Genomic DNA, 26,605 nt, shown 5'->3' with positions numbered 1-26,605 from the left:
CAAAAATGAGCCTTGTTCAATTATGAATGAGATGTGAAAGTAGTCTATCACTGGAGTACAGCAGCAATCCCTCCTTACAGCAGCTGCCTTGAAACACAGAGATGAGGTCATACTTGTGGCTTCCAACCAAGTCACTACATTTCTGTCAGTTGCTAAGAAACACATGCCACCTCACTCAGAAACCTCCAAATAAGCCATCTAGTCTTGTGATAGATACCTAACAGGTACTGTCAGGATGAGGTTAGACAATGCTAGAATAAATTCCCCTTATCATGATCTTATGGGAAAAAAGCTTTCTTGATGAACTACCCACAGTTATGCATCTTGAGTGAGTGAGCTTGTGGTTTCATTGATTCTTTGAGTCCTGCCTAAGATTCCCAAGTTATTTTTTAATTAAGATCACAAGAATGACCATTTTTTCAGTTCTCTGTCACAAGTAATTCAAGATATTGGATGCTGATTTCCAACAAAGGAAGAAAAGTAAGTGTAATCTGAAATTATACTCAGATTTCCAGTCTCTGAACTGAAATATCTTCAACACTGATAGGCATGCTGAAGGGACTTCAGGACCACTGTTGGAAGAAAGACAAAAAGAAGAGGGAAACCAAAGTTCATTTTCTTTTACTTTAGGACTAGAGAGCAAAATGGCTGACAGCGGATGCTTATATGGGGCTGTTGCGGGTGCTCAGCTAACACATGTAAAGCCGCCCATTCAGTCCCAAGGACTGCTTTCATAAAGGGTAATAAAAAGGTTTTTCAGCACAGAAGTCGTGTGAGACCCTAAACAACAGATCTTCTGCATCATCAGTATTTTCCATGGCTCTGGCCAAGAGCAAGTGCATGTGAGAGCAATATGAAGACTACGCAATGTGGCAATAATACCTGTAACTCAAGTCCCCCTGGGACCCTCCACCTGGCTAGCACTACTTAGCTGTCTTCAGACAATTTTTAAAGTCCATCTCAAATTCTCTACAGATAAAATGAACAACAATGGCATCTTCTTCTCACCTCAGACTAGCCCTGTGAAAACTACAAAGGAGAGTGTCTGCAGACACAGAGTAGAAGGTAGGGAATTCTTTCAAATTCCAAGTGTAATGATTATTTGGAATATTTAGGAAACTAGTCAATTTGGTGAGTTTGACAGAATTTTTAACCCTTTTGAGTAATAAATTTAAATAATAATTGGAAAATTTTCTTTAAAAAATTTCAAAACGAAACCCTGGGTCTCTGATACTCTGGTGGTTATCTCTTCAAACTGTATGAATTTCTCACTGAAAATCTGAACCCTTTTCTGTCAAGGTCATTAACAGACCATGAGCTGTGAGATGCAAGGACACCTTGCAGAGGGAATGCCAACCAAGTGCCCACCATCCTGCAGTTCCATCTGTGCTTGTTGGCATGGCCAGATGCAACAGACCTTAGAAAAGAGGTGCACCGAGAGATGCACAGGACTGTGGGCCTCTGCACAGGTACGCTATACAGCTCCTGGCCTCTGCTTCTGCCTCTTCAGCACTTCATCTTATGTCTGTCACAAAAGTGCCAGAAGCTGTGTGTGGCTTAGCAATGGAGGTCTGCTTCTTGAATGGTATCATAACACACTTTGCCTTTACAAGACAAGACAGTATGACCTTTTCACACATTCTCTCTCTCTCTCTCTCATTTTCTGTGTATGTGTGTGTGTGTGTGTGTGTGTGTGTGTGAGAGAGAGAGAGAGAGAGAGAGAGAGAGAGAGAGACAGAGAGAGAGAGAGAGAAGTCAGCCTTGGGTATCATATCTCTGATGCCATCTACATTAGTTTTGAGATAGGCTCTCTCACTGGCCTGGAAGAAATTTCTTTAGTTTTTTTTTTTTTTTTTTTTTTCCTGTTGCTGTGACAAAATATTCTGATAAAAGCAACCTAAGGGAGAAGGGCTTTTTGTGGCTCACAGTTCAAGCATACAGTGGAGCACAGCAGGGAAATCAAGGCCGCAGGAACTTGAAGGAAGTTGACCTAAGTCTCATCAGCAGTGTGAAACAAACAGTGGTGAATGCAGTGCTGTGGCTCAGCTTCCTTTCTCTATTTACACAGTCCAGAATCTCAGCTAGGGAATGGTGCCACCCAAAGTGGGTGAGGTCTCCCACCTCACTTAACAGAATTAAGAGAGTCCCACACAAGAATACCCAGAGGCCCATCTCCCAGGTAATTCTAGAGCCTGTCAAGTTATCACGTTGACAGAAAATACTACATAGCATGGGACAAACCAATGAGGCTTGGCTGGAGTTATCCTCTTCCCCACAACAGGATTATAGGCACATGCCACCACACACACATCCATCACGTGGATGCTGGGGATTAAATCCATGTCATCAGGCTTGTACAGTAAACATTTTATTAACTGCACTATCCCCTCAGACCAATATTTACATTCCCTGTTACACCGACATGATCTGGCCCATTGGCTCTGCTCAACCGCAATGTTCCTTGGTTATCATGAGTTGAAAACACTTATCAGGTTTAAGGTTTAAGGCAGAACAGACATGTCTTTGCTTTGCACAGCTCTGGACTGCTTTTGATATTTTCTTTATCCAGAGCTACGTATGTACGGCTTGACCTCACGCATACCCACAGTGGGAATAGTGTGTGCATGCACACATTAACTTGACAGACATCTACCCACGCCCCATGATGCCTTAACATCCTTGTCTAAAGCCTGATGTCCAGCATGGTGGCACATGCTTAGAGTCCTAACACTCAGGAGGCTCAGGCAGGACTGTTGTGAGTTTGAGGCCAGCCTGGACTACACACTAAGACTGTCTCAAAAGTGAGTATGGGAGTGCATGTGACATGGCCCAGCAGGTAAAGTAGCTGCCAAACCTGATGATCACCAGGACCTGCCGGGTGAAAGGAGAAAACCCATTCCCACAAGCTGTCCTCTAATCTCCACACACATCCATGACACTATAGTGCCCAGTAATACCACAGCTATTATTTTTTGAAGTGACCTGACAGGAGGCGCTTTCACCACAACTGGCAGGACCTGCTCTATTCATGGAGCAGTTTGTACAAAATGTGTTTAAACTCAGAAGTGAAAGAAAGGGATTGGTTGTTAATTTTCTGGAAATATCCCATTTACTGACATAGAGGAAGGAAAATGAGCTGAACCATCGGCTTAGTTAGAAAAACAAAGACAGAGAGAGTTCAGAGTGAAGGTCATCCAGACAAAGAGTTCTGCTGAAAAAAAAACAAGGCTCACATTTGATGTCCTTCATGTTGTTTAGACATTAACTTCTGAAAGATGAGACACTTCATCATTCTGAGGATTTACCTACTGTCAGCAGTGGGCCTCACACACGTGCCTGGCAACTTTTCCATGCTATGTTTGATGATGATGATGAAAAACATTGAATAGTTCTCATGCAGTTTAAAATATTTCTGCACGTCCATGGCACATACTTGAAATCAGAAGAGAGGATGGTTAAGACAGCACTACAGAGTGACTATTGTGCATGGCCTTTAAGGACTACGAACAAAGGTTTATGGCCCTGTGGATCAAATATTAAGTGGCTATTTCTTGTGTGATACTGACAAGCAATATATGTTGGACTTTGGTCTTAAAACCACAGCACCACCCTGATAATTTCTCAGTGTTGAGGTATGTGTGAAGAGACACAGAGAGAATATGTTTATCTGTATATTAAAACAAACAAACAAACAAACAACCTGTATTACACCAAATGGAAAGTCCACTTCTAGGGATTATAAACAGCAGTCTGGTTTTGCAGATTTGGAACAGGCTCAATGGATCTCTGACATGTTTTAGTCTTCAAATATAAATGAAACCAATATATTACTTGTAGTTTTCTGAAAATGCAACCATAGACACAATGAGGACTGTTTTGAAATTAACACACCAAGTGAAGGCAAGAGAAGCACGCAACACCCTGCACGCTGCAGTACAAACGGCCTGCCGTCATTGGCCCTCTCTCTGTCTCTGTCTCTGTCTCTGTCTCTGTCTCTCTCTCTCTCTCTCTCTCGCTGTCATAGCAAGGTGTGGTAGTGCATGCCTGTAAACCCAGCACTTGGGGAGGCAGAGACAGGCTACATAGAATCCCTCTCTCAAAAAACCAAAACCACCACCACCACCACTACCGCCACCACCGCCACCACAGCCACCACCGCCACCACCACCAAGATGCTGTCATGTAGTGTGGGTCCGCTTCAAACTCAGTATATCAGTAAACAGTCAAGGGTGACTTTGATCTTCTGTTCTCCCTGCCTCAGTCTCCTGAGTGCTGAGATAACAGGCTTGTACTACAGCACCTGGCTTTATCTAGTGTATGTGGAAACAGGACAAACTTATATTCAGAAAAGGCAAAGCGCGCGCGCGCGCGCGCACACACACATACACACACACACACACACACACACACACACACACAGTGTTGTGACTTGAAATGTTTTTAGAAGAAGAAAGGAAGTCTACCTTCTCATGTGGTTAAAGCTATCCTAAACCATCTAAACAAATGATAAAGACAACATTCTACTACTTGCCCTTCTTGATGCCAGCTTAGGACAGAGTTGGTCCTGTAAGTAGGAGCATAATAATCCTTGACAGATGAGGGCTTCTAACATTACTATGAATCAGACCCAGGCTTTCTGGCTCTTAAACCCATGCTCAGATTTGCTGCACACTGCTATGACCCATCCCCCACTTTACAAGTGTAGAAGTGTGGACAAAGGTCAGATTCTCCAGGGTCATAAGAACCAAGGCCATCAAGAGCCATTATTACATAACATCTTCTATGAAGGACTGGAACCTAGATGCTTATAAAAAAGGCACTAATGGCTTCAAACCTTTGCCATGTAACACTCCAGCATTGGGATGCTAGGTGCTGTAGTCTCTGGGTGCTTCAGGTTCCTCCTCTGTGCTACATAATGACATTTGCTATGTTAGTTTGTGCTGGAGATTAAATATGACAGAACATGGCACAGCTTTAGCACAGACCTAGAGCATAGAGAGCCCTGAAGAGTTACTTTGCTATGACCACCACAAACAGCAGCAGAACACCAAACCTTAGCCTTGAAATAGGACTCTGAAAATGTTTCTAACTTCTAGCATGAGGACACCAAGAAACCAGCTGCTGGGCTACTGCCATGTATTCTGCAGATGTCTGCTGCCCTTGGCACCCTGCTGTTTGGCTGGCAGAGTGCCCAGATCCCTACAGGAAAGCATGTCCCTGCAAGGCCTTGTGCACGGACCAGGAACTGCTTTCGTAACTGCTTCTAATCTCTCCTGAATACTGACAACATGCTTGTCACCCTGTAATCGCCTTGAGAGAAGGGAGTTCCAGGAGCCATGTTTGAGTTCGGCAGTAAGGCTGGGTGGCTGACATCCTTTACTAGATGCCAAGGCCACCTGGATGAACGGAGTGTAAGTTCTTATCTTTCCAGAAGGCAGTTGAGCAGGAGATATAAAACATGCACATTCTTTTTAAAATATACCCTCTCTTTCTGTGTGTGTGTGGGAGGGCACACATACTAGGCATATATGAGGAGCTTAGAGGGCAACTTGTGGGAGTTAGTTAAGAGTCCCAGAAATCTAACTAAGCTTGTCTGGCTCAGTGTGTTTACCTGCTGAGCCATCTCACTGAGCCAACATGGCTATTCTTTTTTTTTTCTTATTTTTTATTAATTACACTTTATTCATTTTGTATCCCCCCATAAGCCCCTCCCTCCTCCCCTCCCGATCCCACCCTCCCTCCCCTTTCTGCATGCATGCCACTCCCCAAGTCCACTGATAGGGGAGGTTCTCCTCTTCTTTCTGATCTTAGTCTATCAGTTCTCATCAAAAGTGGCTGCATTGTCCTCTACTGTGGCCTGGTAAGGCTGCTCCCCCCTCAGGGGGAAGTGATCAACGAGCAGGCCAATCAGATTATGTCAGAGGCAGTCCCTCTTCCCATTACTATGTAACCCACTTGGACACTGAACTGCCATGGGCTACACCTGTGCAGGGGTTCCAGATCATCTCCACGAATAGTCCTTGGTTATTCTTATGGCTCTCAGTACCTATTTCTATAAATTTACAATAAAGCAATATAAAAGACTGTCTAGAGATTTAGCTAAGACAAGTATTACTGAAAGTAGGTTGTTAAAAATACGGCAGCAAAGTAAACAACCTTAGATTTTTTAAAATAGCATATTGTCAAGTTAAATTGTTATATACCCAATAAATCAGTAGCTATTAATATTAATGTTGTAGAAATACATTTTATTTATATAGAAAATACTTTCAATACTATACTTCTCATTAAAATATTTTTGTGTACACATTATATATCTTACATAATACATTCACAGTATACTCACATATAAATGTATATAGTAAATACACATTATACACATAAAATTTTACCTGTGAATGTAAACATACAAGATGTTTAAAGTATGTGTCTATATTCTTGGGTCTGAGAAGACTTGATGGCTTCTGATATGCTAGTACAGCTTTATCCTTTTAAATTCTTTATTATTTATATTTTATTTTTGTAATGGAAATACATTACTTAAAGAAAAAAAACAAAAAAATTCTTGTAAGTTGTATTTTTAAAAATATAAGAGTAGTCCCCAAGTACTGGGGTAGTCATGTTTTTTTGTTTGTTTGTTTTGAGGCATAATGATTAGAGTTCTGTCTCCCAGAACCCACAGAGCAGAAGCTGGGCATGGTGGTACGAGTTTGGAATCCTGCACTGGGGAGATGGAAACAGGTGGATTCACAGGGCTCACTAGCCAGCTAGCATAACGTATGCTGGTGAGTCTCAGGCTAATAAGAGACAAGGCCACAGAAAGTTAGGTTAAAAACACGTAAGGAATGACAACCTATATTTTCTTTTAGCCCTCTCGTTCATGCCTACATATGTATTCATATTCTCACACATATGAAAATTCACATACACACACAGACAGAACTACACTGACAGAACAGCGATTCTAAAAATGCCTGCTAACGTCTACATTTCTATTTCATGTGGAAGGAAAATTAATAAGCTGACTTTTTTTTGTCTACTGTAGTAAATTACAGGAGCAGAATCATTAGCAATGTTTAATCACTCTCTCGGTCTTACAGCTACTGACTAAAAGAATGTTTAATCATGAGGCCAGCATGGTGCCCCTTACATGGTGCCAGAACAGAGCACAGGAATATGAGAATGAGGGTTGAGTTCTACCTAACCAGTTATAACTGGGAGTGTGAACACTGCCCCTCCTTCCCTCCTAAAATAGGACGACGAAGTGAAAGCTGGTGGACCTGTCAGTTCTAAAATCAAATGGCTGAAAAGACCTTGATGAGAGTCTAGGTTGGCAAAGAAAAGATCAACTGGCTCAATGAGCAGCCACCGCATGGTCCTGTTCAGGACTGTGTGATAGGTGAGGTGTCCATCAAACAGGGTGGGTGGCATGGCTCCCATCATTACCACTTCAGCAGTGAGCTACACTTTTCCTCAGGTCCAGAAAATTCCTCTTGTCTGGTTTTCTGTCTCAATTCTAAGGCAGATCATTTACTCAGAATTTAGAGTTCAGAGTCCTGCTGATCTACAGAGAGTGGTCCATGTCAAGACATGGATGGCAGACATGGATGGCTGATGCTCTTCTAATTCAGTTCAGTCTCATAAATAGCTTACAGTGCCACATAGGAAAGGCTTTGTGATCTTTTGGCTCAACAAAGAAGTGAATCTGTCTTAGGTAGGGTTTGAGACACCATGCCCACAGAAACTCTTATAAAGGAAAACATTTAATTGGAAGCTGGTTTAGTTGGGTTCAGTTCATTTTCATCATGGCAGGAAGCATGGCAACACACAGGCAGACATGGTGCTGGAGAAGGAGCTGATAATTCTACATCTTAATCTGCAGGCAGCAAAAGGAGACTGTACCATACTGGGCATAGCTTGAGCATATGCAACCTCGAAGTCCGTCCCCACAGTGACACACTTCCTCTAACAAAGCCATGCTTCCTAAAGTTCTACTCTCCACGGGCCAAGCATTCAAACACATGAGTCTATGAGGGCCATTCCTATTCAAACCACCACAGAACCCATTTTCTCTTGAAGTTTCTCTTACAATAATTCATGAAATACACATAACTTTAAGAATGACAGAGTCTCCTACCAAATACCAACTTTGCAGTTTAACATTAAAATTACAAGCAGAAAGGTCAGCATATTGGAGAAGTGTTTGTGAAGCAGGAGCTTCTGTTTTTTAAAATTAGTAACTTGGATTTCAAACGCAAGTTGGAACAAATTGAAAATCATTAAAAAAGAATAATTAGTGGGTAGATGGGACTTTGTAATGGCTGTCATTTCCTTGGAGTCTTCTGTAAGGAAATTCTGGGCTACCTCTATGGGTAATCAATATACATAAAAGACAAAGCCATCCTGGGTTTATTACAATGAGATCATGTACTTATGGCAGGTACTCCTTACTAGGAAAGTGAAGGAACATCTTTGGGGGGTATAAATTATGCCACCAGCAATTACAGCTTACTGTTTCTCAGCCTCGGCTCAGAAGCCAATTAGAGAACAGCTCAGCTTTGTGTATTAAATGCCACCCCATGTGAGTATTCATGGAAGAACTGATTTGTGGACTGAACCTGTCTCAGAAGCCAACTGAAGAGCACTGCCATCACACAATGAGCAGGAAAGGAGACGACTGTAGACAAGTCTGAGGCACGAAGCAGCTCTTAGGTCACAGAAACCTGATCTGGGAGACCGGATGCCCTGAAGGCTGCAAGGAGACTCAAGATCCCTGAGGACTCCTGCCTGAGCATTCAGGACTCAAGAAATGAGCTGCTGCCGGTGAGTGAGGGGGCAGCCAGGGTGCCATGTCCTCAAAGTCAAGCACTAACGGCTCTCCATGATATTTAATGTCCTTTCTTAGTTTCGTTTGTTTCACGTGTGTGTATTCGTGTACATACGAGCATATTCATGCAGACGGCGGTGCACATGTCCATGCAGATGCATATACAGGTAGGTGTCCTGCCTCTGAAAACCAGGGGACAACCGCATGATTGTTCCTCAGGGTTTATCCAACAGGCTCTTACTGGTCTTGAGCAGGCAAGAAAGAGGAAACTCCAGGGACCTACCTACCTCATTGTCCCCAGTTCTGGCATTACAAGTGTGCACATCACACCAGCTCTTTTTTTTCTTTTTAATGTGGATTCAAGGGATTTCTGGTCTTAATAAGTATTTTACCTATTAGCCCTCTCCTCAGCCCTCTCTTTTGTTTTTTATTTTACCTTCCAGGACTCAGTGTCAGCTTTCACATTCATTATTCTACACTGTTTCCCAACTTTCTCAGCCAACTGCCAGCACAACACACAAGACCCTTCCCGAGCTTCCCACTAGGTTCAATCCCAAGGAGTGCAATAGACAAAGAAAGAAACAGTCCAACAGAGGAGCAGTCCCCCAATGCACCATTAAACCATATCCTTCAAAACTGTCAAGGTTATCTCAAGCAAGGTATCTTGGGAAACTACTACAGCCAAGACAAACCTAAGAAGCTATGAGAGATAATATAGTGTACTGGTATAATATCAGAACAGAAGAAAAAAAAAGATTGGAAGGCTCTAAGGACTTCTGAACAAGCTGTGGCCTTTTCTTTTATATTAAATTAGTTGGTGTTATATTACTACTGAGTATGGTGGGGTGCTAATAATAGTGGGGATGGTGGGTGAGAGGTATATGCAGTGGCAGGCCTTTGAGCTACCTGGTCAATTTTCCTAAAAGTGCAGACTATTCTAAAAGTAGACCCTGTTAATGTAAAAATTAAAAGGCGGCAAAATAAAATAATGAAACAAAACAGTAAACTGGTACTCTTGCTTTTTTTCTTGCCACAAGTAAACAGTGACTGTGAATTCCTTAGCTATTCTGTGAGATTCAACACTAGCAGGCCTGCTTGCTACTGTCTTAAGCATGAGACACCATAGAGACTACCAAGAGATAAATAACGTCACTTATACAAGCTAGTGTATGCAACAAGGGTCACTGAGTAAGCACATCTAGGTTAGCCCACAAGCTTCTCTTCGATCCCAGCTTCCCTTGCAGTTAGTGAGGCCTATTCGAGTAGTTCTAGCCAGAGTGTAAGCAGATGTGATGTGTGCCCCTTGTGGCTGAGAAACTGAGACTCAGTTGGGCTGTACCCTTCACCCGTCCCTGGTAAGCTGACCTTCAAACTGTGTGTTCCTCTACAGAGTGTCACACCAGATGGAGTCTGCATCATCCCAATGAGATTTCAGAGTGAGAAATTTTACCATGTTAAGCCATCAACAATTTGGTGCTAAAGTGACCAAGGTTCATAACCCTAAACTGTCAAGAGGTTGTGTTCCAAAGCTGCAACTAGTTGAGAGTTTTCTCTGCAAACCTGTGCAACCACAGGATGCTGGGACTTACCACAGGCAATGGTCCAGTAGACTAGAGAGTCTGGAGTCTGGTAGAGGATCCGGTATGGTGCAACTCGGGCACTGGAGTCCAATACCACATCAAGGGTACCCACCAGGAGGCCTGAAGATGGAGAAGTGGGAAACAGGTCAGGATTCCCATAGCATGATCCTCAATGGTCAAACAGTGTGCACATGGCCCTCCAGCTTGGGTCGCCGGACAGGCACACTACAGGGCACCTTGACAAAGCTTTCATTTTATAGGACGCAGGCTCTACAGTGGTTGTTTCAGGGATCTCCAAGAGGAACTGCGGCTGAGAAGTGCAAGGCTTCACGAGCACATCAGGCTAATGTCCTGGCCCAGACCCTGGTGTTTTGTGCTTTTTGTGGATGCTGGCTGGTAACAGAAAACACCATGAGTACTCATATGCTGGAGCTTCTGCTCTAGCCATCTTTGTGCCTGATATATGCTCTGTCCCCCCTGGGGATGTGAAAGCATCTCTCTCTGAGTGACTGGACAAAGCCATGGGGACTAAGCACGAGTGTGACTTGCTGTGTCAAGATGTATTTTAATTTGGCAAACTTTCATTTTGTACTGAAAACTTTAGTACAACTCAACTCAAACTAACTTCCTACTGTGTGCAAGACAAAGCCTGAGGGTGCAAGAGTCTCAGGGCACCTGCAATGGAGGAAAGTGCTCCAGGCATTGAGGCTGTTTGAGGGTGAGTAGGTGTGAGTCAGATTCTCACATATAGTAGTAGTTCTTGGCATTTGTGGCACGCTCACTACAGCAGAGGTCATGGGAGCCTGCTCAGAACTCTGAAATGATGCATCATCAATAAGGCTGAGGGCCAGGTCACACATTCCGGGTGGCACGAAGCTAACTCTGGGGGTGGATATCCTATGACAGACTGACATAGAACCAACCCTGACCTCGGGGAAACCAGCTCACACGGGCCAAATCCAGAGAAGTGTGGCCATGCAATAAGGGGGCTCAGTCATCTACCAGCACAAAGACAGATGTCTTCAAGGCACACGCTCTCTTCAACAGAAGCTGGGAGATGTCTGTAAGGAGACGCTATCCTGGTGACCTGGTTTGAGACCAGTCCCTGCTGGACAGACACACCCTCTTTTTGGCCTTTCAGCGCTTCTCAGAGTTCTAAGCTGAGTTTTTAGGTGTGGGGATGACTGCTTCAAATGTGAGCCTGTGATCAGCACACCTGCCTTCCAAGCACTTTTCACCTGATGTCCCCTTTATCCACCCGGGCCGGCACTGCGCACCTACACTGATCTAAAAACCAGAATGGGTGGATGGGGACACATGCCCACAAATTCTGCAAGGTTTCATAAATTAGGTGCTTTACCTGACAGAACAAATTCGAAGTATCACTGTTATCATTTGGTTAAGTGTCCTCCACGGACCACTTAAGGCCAGCGATGTACCCGACGAGTCTTTTCTGAGAATGGGTAACTAGTCAAGAATAAAGTTTGTGTGGTTTGGATGGTGTCAGCTAAGTCTTGCTAGAACCTTTGCGTGGGGGAACCTGATAGGAGGTCCCTGGACCATTAAGGCCTTTAAAGGACTGTGGTGTGCAACCCTTGTCCCTTTCCTCTCTTCTGCTCCCTGACTATGAGGTAAGCATTTTCTCTGTGATGTGCTCTTAAAATTTTCAGTCTATCCATCTGCCAAAAAAGAAATGGGATAGGTCTGATTGATAGGGTGACAGATACTTCTTGTTTTTTAAGTTAAATTACCTCTGATATTTCGTTATAGTGACTCAAGTTGACTCAAGCAATTCCCATCATTTGAATGTCTAATCTAAATTAACCCAGAGTTGCACAGGATGCAACACAGAGTAGGGCTTGGACTCAGAAGGGGCAAGTAAGAACTCAGAACACTTAAGTAACCTTAGGCCAAAACATTTTTAATTTAGTTTTTCTTCTTCTACTGTGTGCGGAAAGAGGGTGTTCTGATGAGGTCTCCAGTTGTAGCGTATGTAGCCCCAGCTGGCCTCAAACTGAAAACGAGACTGACCTTGCACTTGAGACATCCCTCCTGCGTCTACCTCTCATGTTGTGCAGTTTGGGATATATACTCAGCTGAGTTTTAAAGCTTTTCTCAGTTATGCAAAGGGGGTGTATGGTACCGAATCACTAGCTAGTTTCTGAGGACTTGGGGAGCAGGACATAGAGAGCAGAAAGCAGGGCTGGCTGCCTCCTCTTATGCAAGAGTGTAGTATTACTGGCACTGAACCACATGATGGTGGTCAGTGCTGGGAGGAAGAGACTGAGGTCCAGCTATGGTTTGCTTCAACAGTAAGCTGCCTCCTGTAAACAGCCAAGTTTGAGGAAGTCCAGAGTAAATCTCCCAAGAGGCTCTGTTGAGGCAGAACTTGTGTGTTCCACAGAAAACATCACCACCAGGCTCTCTTGAAATGATGCTGGGCCCTGGTTCTGAGCACACCAAGCATTACTTTGGCACAAACAATGCCCCACACACCACCTCCGCTTGGCTTTGGCAGCCTGAGGGCTAGAAAGAGATATGGACTAGTCAACTTGTGCTGAAAAGCTCCATGCCAGGTCTCACTGCTCTGATTTTCTCAGTTGTAAAGTGACCACAACAGCATATGTCTTCCTGAGCTAGAATTATTAATCAAGAAGCCTGAGTGAGGTGGACCACAGGGAAGGCCTATGCCCGTCCTTGGTCACTGTCCAAGGGCAAAGCATCCATTTAAGACTCCCTGCAAACCACACTGACCATCAGCTGGCCTGAATATATCAGGAAAAAAAACACACCAAAAATACAGCTTTTTCTAAAGTGGAAACTAGTTTTCTCTGAGCTAGGTAAAATATGTTAAAACTCTTTACAAAATTTATGGATCCTGCAGAGTTTGGGTTAGAGTTCCACACAACCCTGCTGATGGTTTTTTTTTTTTTTTTTGAGACAGGGTTTCTCTGTTTAGTCTTGGCTGTCCTGGACTCGTTTTGTAGACCAGGCTGGTCTCGAACTCACAGTGATCCACCTACTTTTGCCTCCCTGAAGCTCTGGGATTACAGGTGTACCAATGTATCCAGTGACAAATGCATTTTTGTTTGCTTTACTGTGACTCAGATTTTCTGAAGATCTCTAGTTATTTTTATTGCCCGCAGGAAGGTACAGCAACAGAAGAGGCAGAAAGCAAGGCTGGCCCAGAGAAGTGGCCTCCCTTCCACATGGTAGGCAGAAATAATGTACACTGTCAGGAGACATGTTCATGAGGAGTCCAACCATATCACTAATAACTGCGTGTTGCTGCTACTGCTTTCTCCTTGAGTCCAAAGAAGAAATGATGCTCAGGCTCCTGCAACTCTCCAGGGTCTCTGAGGTTAGTGAGCTGGAGGCAAGGATCAGCCACTGCATCTGGTAAACATCTATGCCTACTGAGCATTGTTACAGACAGACAATTGTTATCGCCTCTGGTGGACAAGCCAAGTTCATGGGGAGAGCAGTGCATGCTGGACAGCACTGGGCCTGGAGTGCTTCACTCCCTACCTCAAAGACCCTGCCTCCTGGACTCAGTTTCTCCATCCTTGTTGGGTCACTAAAGCTCTATGCTCTGTCACACAAAAGAAAGTCTCTGGACAAGCCAAACTCAACCTACATCTCTTGATCACCCCAGTGGCACCAACTCAAATTCATCTCCAGTATTAAAGCATCAGGTGTCAGTCAGAGATACAGAAAATGGAGTTGACTAAGGTAGAAGCCCGGAGTGAGGGATGACTAGAGTTACCAGTTCCTCTAGTCTGAGTCTGCCTTCACACCAGCACCACTAACATCCACTAAGAATCAGATAAAAACTAATAAATGCTTAAAATATAAAAGTACACACATACAAATTCTTACCGAGGGTCCATGCTGAAACATTTTCTATAAGCAGTATAATATCGGAATCTCTCACTACGTTAAAATTTTAAGTCGTTTTTTTTTTTTAATTCAAAGAAAGGGGCTGGAGAAATGCTCAGTTGTTAAGAGCACTGACTGCTCTGCCAGAGGATCTGTGTTCAATTTCCAGTACCCACATGGCAGCTCACAATTGTCTGTAACTCCAAGATCTGACACCTTCATGTAGATATACATAGAGGCTAAACATCAATGCACATAAAATAAAAATAAATAAATTATTTTAAAATAAAAACAATAGATATTCAAATAGAATGTTGCAAAGTGACCTACGTTATTGGTACTCAAGTCAATAAGTATATAATTTCTGTGTTAATGAGAATCCCAGGCCTTTTCATACTTCAGTCAGTGAGCAGTTTTTCTTAAGATTTTTGAAAATTTTTGCCGTGTGCATGTGTCTCTGTGTGCATGAGAGTGCAGTTGTCTACAAGCCAGAAGAATGTGTTAGATCTCCTGGAGCCTGGAGTCCTCCACAAGAATAGTATGTGATCTTACCCACTGAGCCATCTCTTCAGCCTATCGTGTTTTCACACCATTTGGGACACTGTATTCTGCTGTCTGCTCTTGACTCTCACCGCCTTGAGTGATAGACTCTTAATTATTTAATGCTATCTCTTTCTAACTTGATTCTCTCTCTTGCTCTTCCTTTCTCTCAGACCAGTCCCCACAGTGCTGACTGCATTTATTTGAAAATATCTGTGTACCTTGCTTTGCACATCTCCAGGCAGTTCCCTGACAGTCAGGTCTAATTAATTCTGTGGGACCCACAGTTTCAGCACTTTGATTGGAAGCCAGGAAGTCCTGAGCATATGTTTGATAGAGAAATAACTTAGGTATCTTTTTTAAGTTTAAGGAAATTATTCTAGTGCTGTCTAAGCTTGATTGATGCAAGTTAAGACTCCTGTATCCACCCTCTGTTCATTTAGAATATTAGAAGATGGGTAATTAATTGGGTCTAGGGAAAAAAAGGAAAAGAGACAGGGAGGGGGGAATAGAGGAAATGAAGAGAGAGAGAGAAGAAGCAGAAGAAGGGGGAGGAGGAGTTAGAGAAGAAGGAAAAGAAGAAATGAGGATTTTCTTAGAAGTCCTCTTACTCAGGCTCTGGAGTAGCTGTCAAACCTGGCACCTCATCATCTCCCACACAAAACACTGTTTGAACTGCTGCTCTAGTCTGCTATTTCTGCTGTTAAACAATCCTTGATCGCCTGAGATAATGAAACCAAATTATGGCCCTCAAAATAACTACTGTCTGCATCTTCCTTCTACTTCAGCTCAGGAGCATCTTCCTGAGCAGAAGGAGGACTCAGAAAACACCAGGGAAGCGATGCACCTAACCTTTCCCTTTGGTTGAGGTGACTGGAGGTTATGTGATACATGGTCAGTCACGCTCCACATCTGGAGCATGGTGGCTGGTCTGTGGTGCTCCCATGGGGAAGAGGGTAGGGATGTGTCAAGGCAGTGTGTGTGTCATAGCAATGTGCTCGTGACATCCATCAGTCTCTTTGTAGATGATCTCAGGCAAGCTCACACAAAGCTGGAAAAAATATGAAGCTTTCTCAGCTCCCCCAACTCTTTCTTTTGAGATGAGGTTGTGACAGTGAGGAGAATGGGCTTATGTCCTGGCCATGTAGGTCCTTCATGTCTCTGTGTGCCTACTTCCAGATGCAGAAAAATAGGACCTACCCTAGAGAGAGCCTGAAGGTGCAGCAAACTATTGTTTAATGAAATATTAAGACCTATAGAAAAGTCTTAAGACCTTGGAAATTACATGGGCCATTCTAGGCACTTTCAATATTCTTTCTCATCAGCTGCGAGTTTGTATCTTCAAAGGAAGTCACACACAGCAAGGTGCTTTTGGGTCCTACAACCTTTATGTAACTTCCACTGTCCTTTGTGTGTGCACATGCATTAACAGATGAGATACTCTGTGCCTGGGAATATAGTTCAGTTGGGACGTGTTCCTGCTATACCAGGGGCCGTGGGTTCACTCTGCCATAACTGCATAAACCAGGATGGTGGTACACATCTTTAATCCCAGGCTTCAGGAGGTAGAGGCAAGAGGATGGAGAGTTCAAGGTCATCCTTTGTTATAAACTGAGTTTGAAGCCAGGGCACTGCGAACAACAGGGAAGGTAGATACTGCTTGACTTACTTGCACAATAATTTCTTAAATTTCCAACAAATTTGATTAATTTACTTTAATCATGCAGTATTTCCCTCCATAACTATGCTGTGACATTCATTTTCCTAGTAAAGGGTATTTGCATTTATCACCCCCCCCCCTTACTTTTTAAAATAATAGCCATGCAATTATACTCTGGGCAGTAAATCCTTAGGCACGTGAGCACATTTCTTTGGAATGGATTTGCTGGGTGCCAGAGTGCACCTCTAGATATTATAGAGGTACTCTTTTTTAGATATTATAGAGGTACTCTTAAAGGTGCTCAAGAGGACTGTCCTCCATCCAAGAACCTGATAGTGTCTGTTTCTCCATGACACCTCCAACAAGACTTATTTATTTTTAGCCACTCTAAAAAAGTACAAAATGGTATATACATGCCCTGTGTTTCAATTGACATTCCTCTGATTACTCAGCAGCCAAGTACATTGGCCTGCTCCTTCACAGTGTGTGATCTGCCATTGCTCCTATGCTGACGTTTGTTGAAGGGGATCAGGTTGGACATTCTGAGTCTATTCACCTTTAGAGGCTTGATTGACACAAACAGTCAATTTCTATTCATGCCAGCAAGCATCCATTGATCATTCTAAAGCTAAAGAGGGAGCATGCTCAGGCTTACTTCTTCATGTATCTTCATAAAAATTCAACATTTTGGATTGGTGTACACAGCCAAGCATCACGCCCATGTCTGTTTTCTTATCTGGGGCAATGGAAGGGTTCTAGAGGCCACCAACTTGAATCTTATTCTAGCTGTTCCTCCCTAGATTTAAATGGTCACTCTCAGGACATCTTAGCACTTATGCAGGCAGCATGATACAGGCACAGAAAGTCATTAAAGAAAGATGTGAAGAGACAGCTCCTGACAGATGTCCCATGTAGTCAACTTGACATTCTTTTCAGCAAGGGTCCTGTACTTGCACAGTGTATCATGTGACCCAAAATGTCCTTTTTTATTTATGTTCTCCTTTCTGGTATATTTCTATACCTCTCACTGTCTACAAGGTTTACCCAGTTTATGGCTACTACTATTTTCCATCAGTCTTCCTAGGGCAATACCCAGGGTGACCCACCCCCAAGCATCCTGGTAACTAACTGATCTTTTCCAGGCTCCACCAACCACCTTTTCCTTTATACTACTATGGAAATTAGCACATCATTTGCCAATCTAAAAGTCGTTAAATGTTATTTTCTTCCCATGAGTTCATTGAGGGAAAGCACCCAGCTTGAAATTCCCAAATCATGTTCAGATTGTTAATAGCTGCCTGTTACCTTGGTGTTCAAAACAAAAGAAGATCCATCAAGCTTTCTGATGGACATTAGCAGAAGCCAAGAGTTGTTTCCAAACCTGCTCATCTTCATGGCAGTTCTCAGGAGAATGAAGTTAACAAGTGTGTCTTAAATAATTAAAAGTGAAAAATCACACAGTCAAAATAGACTGGGATATAGAAGGGCCAGAAACCCCACTTCAAAGAGGGGATATTTAAACACATCCAATGAAATAAATTTCTCTAACTTCAGTATTAATTTGAGTTTTATCTATGATTAATTGGATCAAAAGCAGAGAATTTTAGGGAAGAAACAAATCTTGCCTCATTTTGCAGCTTAGTGGCGAGCACCCGGTGCCTTAAGTAAAAGAACAACAAAAAGCTTCAGCCTTTAACTAGCCAGTTGATGTGCTTGTCCTCCACCTACAGACACTGTTTGCACAGCTTCCTGGACACGGGTGGAGTGAGGAAAAGGTGGAGTGTTCAGCTGCCAGGACCACCCGGCTTGCCAGGTAAGCACTGGCAGGTCCCTAACTATGCATGCACCTGGGCTCATGGAGTCATCATGATTGGCATGATTGCACCACAGGTCAGCATAGCCCTAACATTGTGAACCATGGAAAGGAACACAGGCCATGGCTGTCCTCTGTGCAGAGAGGTGAGAGGCCAGAGGGAGGCTTGTCGCAGCAGTGGCTGAGGCAAGGAATGGGAGCATAACCTACAACACATTAGTTAGTCTCAGGTCTGTGTATTACTGGCCATTAAGGGAAGAATTGAAATGCAATGGGAAAGTGTGGAACCAGTCTCAATTCAGTGTAGAATAGCTTGAGGACAGCCAGGTGTCCTAGTGCACACACACAATCCCAGCACTCAGAGAGGCAGAGGCAGGCAGGTCTCTGTGAGTTTGAGGCCAGCCTGGTCTACAGAGAAAGAGAGTTCCAGGACAACCAGAGAAACCTTGTCTCCAAAAACCAAACACCAAAAAGAAGAGTTTGAAGACAATTTTGTCTTAAATATCACATATTGTCCCACTCCTAGTATCATCTGAGAAAAGCAAAATATGTCAGTGTAAATGAACCCTCTACAGCTTGCCGCAGCTTCAGCAGCTGCTTCCGTGACCTCACTCTAGCTGTGGCTCTAACACATCTTAAGGAAAATAGGCAGTTGTAACACATGCTGCACACAGGACCAAGCTGCTGTTGGCAGTGGGTACTCCAAAGTGTAGTGGCATTGTAAATACACCACCGATTCTGTTAGCTATCCTGGTGCTTCCTAAACTGGCTGCTGCTAAATATCAGTTTGTGTATATGTGGTGGTCTAGATGAAAGTGGGCCCCACAGGCTCACATGTTTGAATGACTGGTCCCCAGCTGGTTGAACTCTTTGAGAAGGATTCAGAGGTGTGGAGGAAGCATGTCACTGGGGGCAGACTTTGAGATTTCAAAAGTCCATACCATTCCCAGCTAGCTCTCTGTGCCTGTGGTTATGTCTCAGGATGTGAGAACCGCTGTTGTAGTGCCATGCCTGCCTGCCTGCTGCCATATTTCTTGCTATGATGGTCACACACAGACTCACCAATAACCTCTCTCTTCTATAAGTTGACTCAGTCGTGGTATATTGTCACAGCAATAGGAAAGTAACTAAGACAGTTTCCAATCTACTGTAGACTGCAAAATGCAACAGTAACAAATACATGACATAAAAAAACCAAGCAACCATGTTTTATTGTTAGATTCAACAAATAAATCACTCTAAATTTCTAGATGCTTATTTTCACGTTTCTACTCATAACTGGGAGGAAGACAGTAAAAAACCAGTCAGAGGTCTTTTAAATAATACTAACCTAGCCAAGGGTGGTAGTACATTCCTCCAATCCTCCACACAGAAGGCTGATGCAAGAGGGTCCTCAGTTTGAGGTAAGCCTGGGCCACAGAGTGGGAGAGTATCTCAAAAGCAATAAGAATAAACTAAGCAAGTACACTAAATAAAGGAAAGAAAGGTTCTAGAAGAGCGGCTCTCAATGTTCCTAATACTGCGGCCCTTTAATTCAGTTTCTCATGTTGTGGTGACCCCCAACCATAAAATTGTTTTGTTGATACTTCATAACTGTGCTTTTGCTACTGTCATGAATTATAATGTAAATATCTGTTATGCAGGATATTTGACATGTAATCTCTGTGAAAGAGTCATTTGACCCCCACAAAGGCGCCAGGACCCATGGGTTGAGATCCACTGCTTTAGCACAAATCATTTTCTCAGGAGTCTGCATAGACTTAGAATCATCTGTACAGTTTTTAGAACTCGCTTTTGTTCTATAACTTAACTTTCAGTCTGAGAAAATATACTGTTCTCAAAATGCAAATGAAAATAAAACCCAACATTTCTCAGTCGAAGGCAACAATACATGAATGAAGGAGAAAGGAGGTTCCCCCCACCCCACCGCACCACTGGGTGTTGATCCCACAGGGTGAGATTCTCAAGTGTCCAGAACCTGATCTAGTGTATCAGGTGATCCCCTGAGACCATTACCTCATCCTGCAAAGAGGGAAGCAGGCTTAAGAGGCAGGAGCAGAGGCAGGCGGAGCACCAGTGTGTGCTTTAAAGCAGCAAGTGAACCCCCACTAGGGGAGATGACAGCTGAACTTTTTCTATTTCCTCCCTTAAAAGAGAAAGTGCAGGCTGGCTTCTAAGTAAACAAAGCGAGGAGGGAGGCTCCAGCTGAGAGCATTTTATCTGCAGAGCCTTTGGAAGACAGCCAGTTAGTGTGTGCTGCTCCAGGCTCCCAAGGACCTTGAAAGCCAAGTCTTCCAAGAGCTGTTCCAGTCGGCCCGGGACACCCTTTTAAAGGCACATGTGCCACACTCCTGCATAAAGGGAGAGCACCTGGAACGACCTTTTGTCTTCCCCTTTGGGCAGCGGCTTAAAGGAATCACTGAAATATCTCTCAGTGGAAAACCATACACTACATCCCACTCCGGACCAATGAGACCTGCCCAGCCCTCACACCGAGTGCAGGATAGCTGTTAAATTGGTCTAACGTAAAATCATAAGCTTACTTAAAATATTATGAGGTTCCCCCCACCCTTTCTTTTGTTATAACAACTGTACTCTTTGTGAATTTCATAGATGCCAATGTTATCACATTGTCAAGTGGTTGGGCATGCCTGGCTCCTATATCAGTTTCAGGGCCCAGCATACAAACAATAGTGTGGGTTCCAAAGCTAGATGAGTGGCTTGCTCAATACAGTATCGGGCGCAAGCAGGAGGACAGGAGTTCAGATCTGAAGCAACTGTGTAAAAAGGCAGCAGTGCCTTTAATGCCAGAGCTGGGGAAACAGAAAGAAAGATCCCAAGGGCTTGCTGGCCAGCCAGACTAGCCAAACCGGCTACTTCCAGAGTCAGTAAGAGACCTTCTCTCAAAAACTACAGTAGAGAGTGATCACTGGACATCAACTGGACATCAACTCCTGGCAACACAAATATATTAAATACATACACACACAAACACACAGCTGCAGGAGGTGGGTAAGAGGACAGGGCTGTAGATCTTTTTGTTAGAAGTGGATCAAAGACCTCCATATAAAACCAGACACATTAAATCTGTTAGAAGAAAAAGTGGGAAGAGCCTTGAACTTCATTGGCACAGCAGACAACTTCCTGAACAGAGCACCAATAGCTGAGGCTCTAAGATCAACAATCAATAAATAGGACCTCATGAAACTGAAAAGCTTCGGTAAAGCAAAGGACACTATCAACAGAACAAAACCACAGCCTACAGTCTGGGAAAAGATCTTCACCAACCCTACATCTGACAATGGGCTAGCATCCAAAACATATAAAGAACTCAAATTAAATACCAACAAACCAAGTAATCCAATTAAAAAATGGGATACAGGAAAATTTTCAATATGTCACTATCATTGCAGATACCTCTGCCCAGACAGTTCCCCAAAAGCAGCCTTGACCCCAACTGATGATCTTATCCCACAAATGAGCTTGCTATCCTCTGCCTTTCACCTGGGATCAAGTCTGTTCCAACACAGACCACTGGAATGATGGGACGGAGTCAGAGGTAACCCAGAGGCAGAAAGACACTCAAGGTATGTTCTCACTTATAAGCAGATATTAGACATACAATATAGGATAACTATACTAAAATCCACAGACCTAAAAAAGCTAAATAACAAGGATGGTTCTAGGGAGGATGCTTAATTATCAATCAGAAGGGCAAACAGGATAGACTCTGGAAGCAGTGGAAGTGATGGAACAGGACAGGAGCCTACTGTAGAGTTCTTCTTAAAGACTCCCCCCAAGGTGGGTCTAAGAAGATGCAGAGACACACAGCCAAACTTGGGAAGACCCCAAGGAAGAAGGGGGGATAGAAGGACTAGGAGGGGACAGGAGCTCCACAAGGAGACCAACAAAGACAACAAATCTAGGCCCAGGGGGCCCTGCAGAGATTGATTCCCCAACCAAAGACCATGCATGGAGAAGACCATGCATGGGGAAGACCCAGATGCTCTGCTCAGACATAAAGTCAATAAATTGTAAAAATAATTTAAAAAATAAATTTTAAAAAGGGAGGATGAGAACAACTCTTCCTGGATGCTCGTGGGGCTGATGCTCCCCAGACCCGGACTCTCAGAGGGGTAACTTTTTAAATTTAGTTTTTAGTTTTTTACAATTTATTCATTTTATATCCTGATTGAAGTCCCCTCCCACATCTCTTCCCAGCCCCTCCCTTTCTCCCTCTTTCCCCTATCCCCTCCCCTAGTCCACTGAAAGGGGGAGTCCTCCCCTGCCATCTGCCCATAGCTTATCAAGTCTCACTGGGACTTCCTGAATCCTCTTCCTCTTCTGCAATGCCAGGCAGAAGTGATCAAAGAGCAGGCAACTGAGTTTATGTCAGAGACCCTGCTCCCCTTACTTGGAAATTCACATGGACATTGAGCTCCCTATTGGCTCCATCTGAGCAAGGGGGTCTAGGTCCTTTCCATGCATGGTGCTTGATCAGTTCATCAGTCTCTGCAGGCCCGCCTGGGCCCAGATCTGTTGGCTTTGTTCACCTCCTTGTGTAGCTCCTGTCCCTCCAGGACCTTCTATCCTCCTCAACCCCCTTCTTCCATAAGACTCCCTGTGCTTTACCCAAAGTTTGGCTGTGAGTCTCAGCATCTGCTTTGATCCAGGTGTGACATAAGAGCTGTTGTACCAAACTTTCTCCTAACTCAATAGAGCTTCCATCTCTTAAAACCTGACAGTGTCTATCAATTATTGAACACAAGCTCTATAATGAAATGTTTTTGTCATTGTTGTTGTTATCCTTGTTATCAGTTTTTTGAGGAAAGGTTTCTCTATGTAGCCCTGGCTGTCCTAGAACTTGCTCTGTAGACCAGGCTGGCCTTGAACTCAGAGATCCGCCTGCCTCTGCCTCCCAAGTGCTGGGACTAAAGGTATGTGCCACCATGTCCAGCATAATGAAATGTTATGAAGCAGAGTAGTGCTGAATTGGAAATTACACTTCTATGATAACTTAAAATGCCTAAATCAGTGGTTCTCAACCTGTGGCTTATAAACCCTTTGGGAGTCAAATGACCCTTTCATAGGGTTAGCCTAAGACCAGCAGAAAATACTTACAATATAATTTGTGACAATAGCAAAATTACCATCATGAAGTAGCAATGAAAATAATTTTTCAGTTGGGGATCACTACAACATAAGGAACTGTATTAAAAGGCCCCAGTCTTAGGAAGGTTGAAAACCACTGGAAATAAATCATAGTGTTTCTATATAACACTGAGACATGTAAAATCATATCTCCAAACAAATGTTTGGGATGCACCTACTATGTTATATGGAAAAATAAAAATAAAAAAAAACCCTAATGTTTTGTATAACCTAATTTGTCAAAAAATATCTCACTTATGTTAAAAATAATACAGCACATATCAGTTAAAGATTACAAAAACAAATTATTAACATTAGGGAATTAAATAAAAATTTTAAAGTTTTCCCAAATCTGGGTTTTTAAAGTTTTTCAGGGGCTTGAAAGATGGCAGAAGACCCAAATTTTGTCCCCAGCACCCACAATGGGCAGCTCATAACTGCCTGTGACTCAAACCCCAGGGGATCCAATTTCTTCTTTTGCCCTCCACAGGGAAGTACACACACACACTTAAACATTAAATAAATCGAGAAAAAAAGGGTTATATGTTTGCTTAGTGTTTTTACAATGGGAAAATGAATAATTTAAAAAAAATGATTTCCGACCATACAGGTTAGAGGTCATTCAAAGGGAGGTCCCATCAGGTAAACACATGGCCACTGAATTTATGATGACTGCCACTGCCTGACAACCATCCATTAGCGATCTTGTTACCAGGAAGCTAGGGAAGTAATTTAGAAGGTAGCATTCAGGGAGCCCTGAATTCAATGCCAGCATTGCATGAACTGGGCCCCTGAGGGTGTATGAGGCCCATGCCTGAAATCCTAGCATTAGGGAGGTGGGGGAGGAGTTCAAGGTTATCCTCAGTTACATAGTCCAGGCCTACCCTGGGCTATCTGCAACATGAAAACACTGGAGAGTATCAGAGCATCATCCCCAAAGCACACTTGGGTGGAAATGGAACTGATCTTGCATTCTCGAATAGTCTCTGTTCACCTCCCCTGCTGTGTGCAGCTCAGAGCACACATCTATCTGCATAGCCCTGTGCTGCTTCCCAGGCGTGCGAGCTGGTTATTTCCTGGCATGGTCATCTCAGCCTTAAATGAATCAAGTGAATTTCAACATTTCTGCCACTGTGTATTCATTAAATGTTCAGTCTTTGGGCTTCTACGCATAAGAAAAGGAAAGTGCTCCCTGCTAACACCAGCTTAGGAAGTTTTCCAGAAGGAAGCACACCAAATGGTGACTAATGTCTGCCTTCACCATTGTGAGACAAACAAGTCTTCCGGTCATGTGTGTGTGCACTTGTACATGTGTGGACGGCTGGTGGTGAACTTTCCTGTCACTGTCCACTTCATTTTTTTGAGACAGAGTTCTTCACTGTGTTTGGAGCCCACAATTCCCACTGGATGAGACGGTAAGCCCAGACATCCTCCTATCTCTGCTCCCAGCATTGAGGTCACATTTTCTTGATATTGGAGTGATAAGCATGTGAATATCTGTTTGGGGTGTGTGTGTAGCCCAGGTGTGCATGCACGTATGGGGCACATGCTAGTGGAAGCCAGAGACAACCTCAGGTGTCATCCTCGAGGATATCATCCATCTCCTTTGAGGCAGAGTCTCCCTACCCTGAGCTTCACTAATCAGACAAGACTAGCTATCCAGTAGGGCCCAGGCATCCTACTAGCTCTGCCTCCCCAGTGTTGAGTACACGTACATGCTCCCACCTGTAGCACTGCTGAGGATGTGTAGATCAGGCTGCACCCATCATGTACCCTCAGAGATGTGAGTTGAGAAACCAGAAGAAAAAAGTCACATGACTATAGTAAGCAGAAGTAGAAAGATTGGCATGAAAACAATGCACCAAGCAAGCCAGGTCAATTAGAGTGGACACTGAAGACAAAAAGCGGGCGCTGAGGAGGTCAGCCATTCAGAAGAAGAGAGCAGAAATGAGGAGAGATGCCAGCCAGGAAGGGGATCATGTAGCATCTGGGGGAACCAAAGAGTGACAGGAGACAGCCACTTCTCAGCTGTCTGCCTTAGTTGCTTTGGTATTCCAGGTCTGGCTCCTAGTCCAGATATCCTAGCAACCAAACCCAGGTAATTGGGTTCAAGATAACTTGAATAAGTCTCTGTTTAATGCTACCCAGAGCCCAAATAAACCCCAAGTAGCCCCTGAGGTTCCATAGCCCTTTTGAGTGCATGCCCCATAATACTGTCACTGAAGGTGTCCAGTATTAACCACAATTTAATAAGATGCTTTCCAGCTTTGCATCCAAATATTCTAAAAGAGATAAAAAGTGCAGCTGCAGAAGTATAATTAAACCAACCACACTCTTCACTGGGAAAGATACAGCAGCGGCTTGCCTTGATAATGGGGAGTCTTGTGTGACCTCAGCATTCATGGCACCTGTGATCTCTCCTAGGAAGAATTCCATCTCTGGGGAGCGTCAAGTAAATGGATGCTTCACCAAGAAATCTCAGTTTGTGGTGGGAAAGTGGGAGCAATCTCCATCTAAGGTCTACATGGAGTTTCAACAGAAAATGGGAGCTAGAAGAAGACTATGGCACCAACAAATGGGGTAAAAAGAGCAAGAAAACCTGTGAGGTGCAGAGCTGGGGGCATGTAACTCGTGCCGCCCTTATCTTCTCAAGAGTGTCTAGGGTAACATGAGTACTTTTCAGTATCTGAATGTGGTCTGGACATGTAGTCCCGACCATGGTTCTGGTTCCATGGGTTCCATAAAGAACATGGGTTCTTTATGGAACACATCAGGCCCAAGTGAGATTTCCTGAGAAGTTGTCCAGGCTTACACTGGAACACCATGTCAATTATTCTGAAATACACCCATAGTTTCCAGAACTCAGGGTCACTGGTAAAAGGGAAAGTGGTGTGCCAGGGTGGAGAAGCATTTTTCCCCCCCAAAGTCATTTCGAAATCACTTCCAAGAAAGTGTTACCTGTCAATGTTCTTGCTGTCACCCTGTCACACAGCAGATTAGTAGCAACTGCAGTTGTCACCTGCTACATATATCTTCAGCTAGCAAATGGTGAGCGAAAATGAAAGGTGGGGAAATTACATTTTATATTATTGTTTTATTTATGAATGAGGAGTTCTAAAGTAATAAAGGACTTCTTTTCAAACCCCAAATTATAT

The 26,605-nt window shown here is 43.6% G+C and overlaps 1 protein-coding gene across 2 annotated transcripts in view; it reads right to left on the bottom strand.

Annotated features, from left to right (window-relative positions):
* The window catches only part of Tbc1d9 (TBC1 domain family member 9), a 109,356-nt gene that overhangs the window by 54,850 nt on the left and 27,901 nt on the right, over positions 1-26,605 (bottom strand). For both annotated transcript variants that reach the window (XM_055621027.1, XM_055621028.1), the window contains exon 2: positions 10,417-10,527. In XM_055621027.1, coding sequence (XP_055477002.1) covers positions 10,417-10,527 — 111 coding nt within the window. The remainder of the gene's footprint in view (positions 1-10,416; positions 10,528-26,605) is intronic.

The sequence above is a fragment of the Psammomys obesus genome, unplaced genomic scaffold (assembly GCF_907164565.1).
Source record: "Psammomys obesus unplaced genomic scaffold, mPsaObe1.curated_primary_1811, whole genome shotgun sequence".
Taxonomy (NCBI): domain Eukaryota; kingdom Metazoa; phylum Chordata; class Mammalia; order Rodentia; family Muridae; genus Psammomys; species Psammomys obesus.
This window is presented reverse-complemented; position numbering and strand designations above follow the sequence as displayed.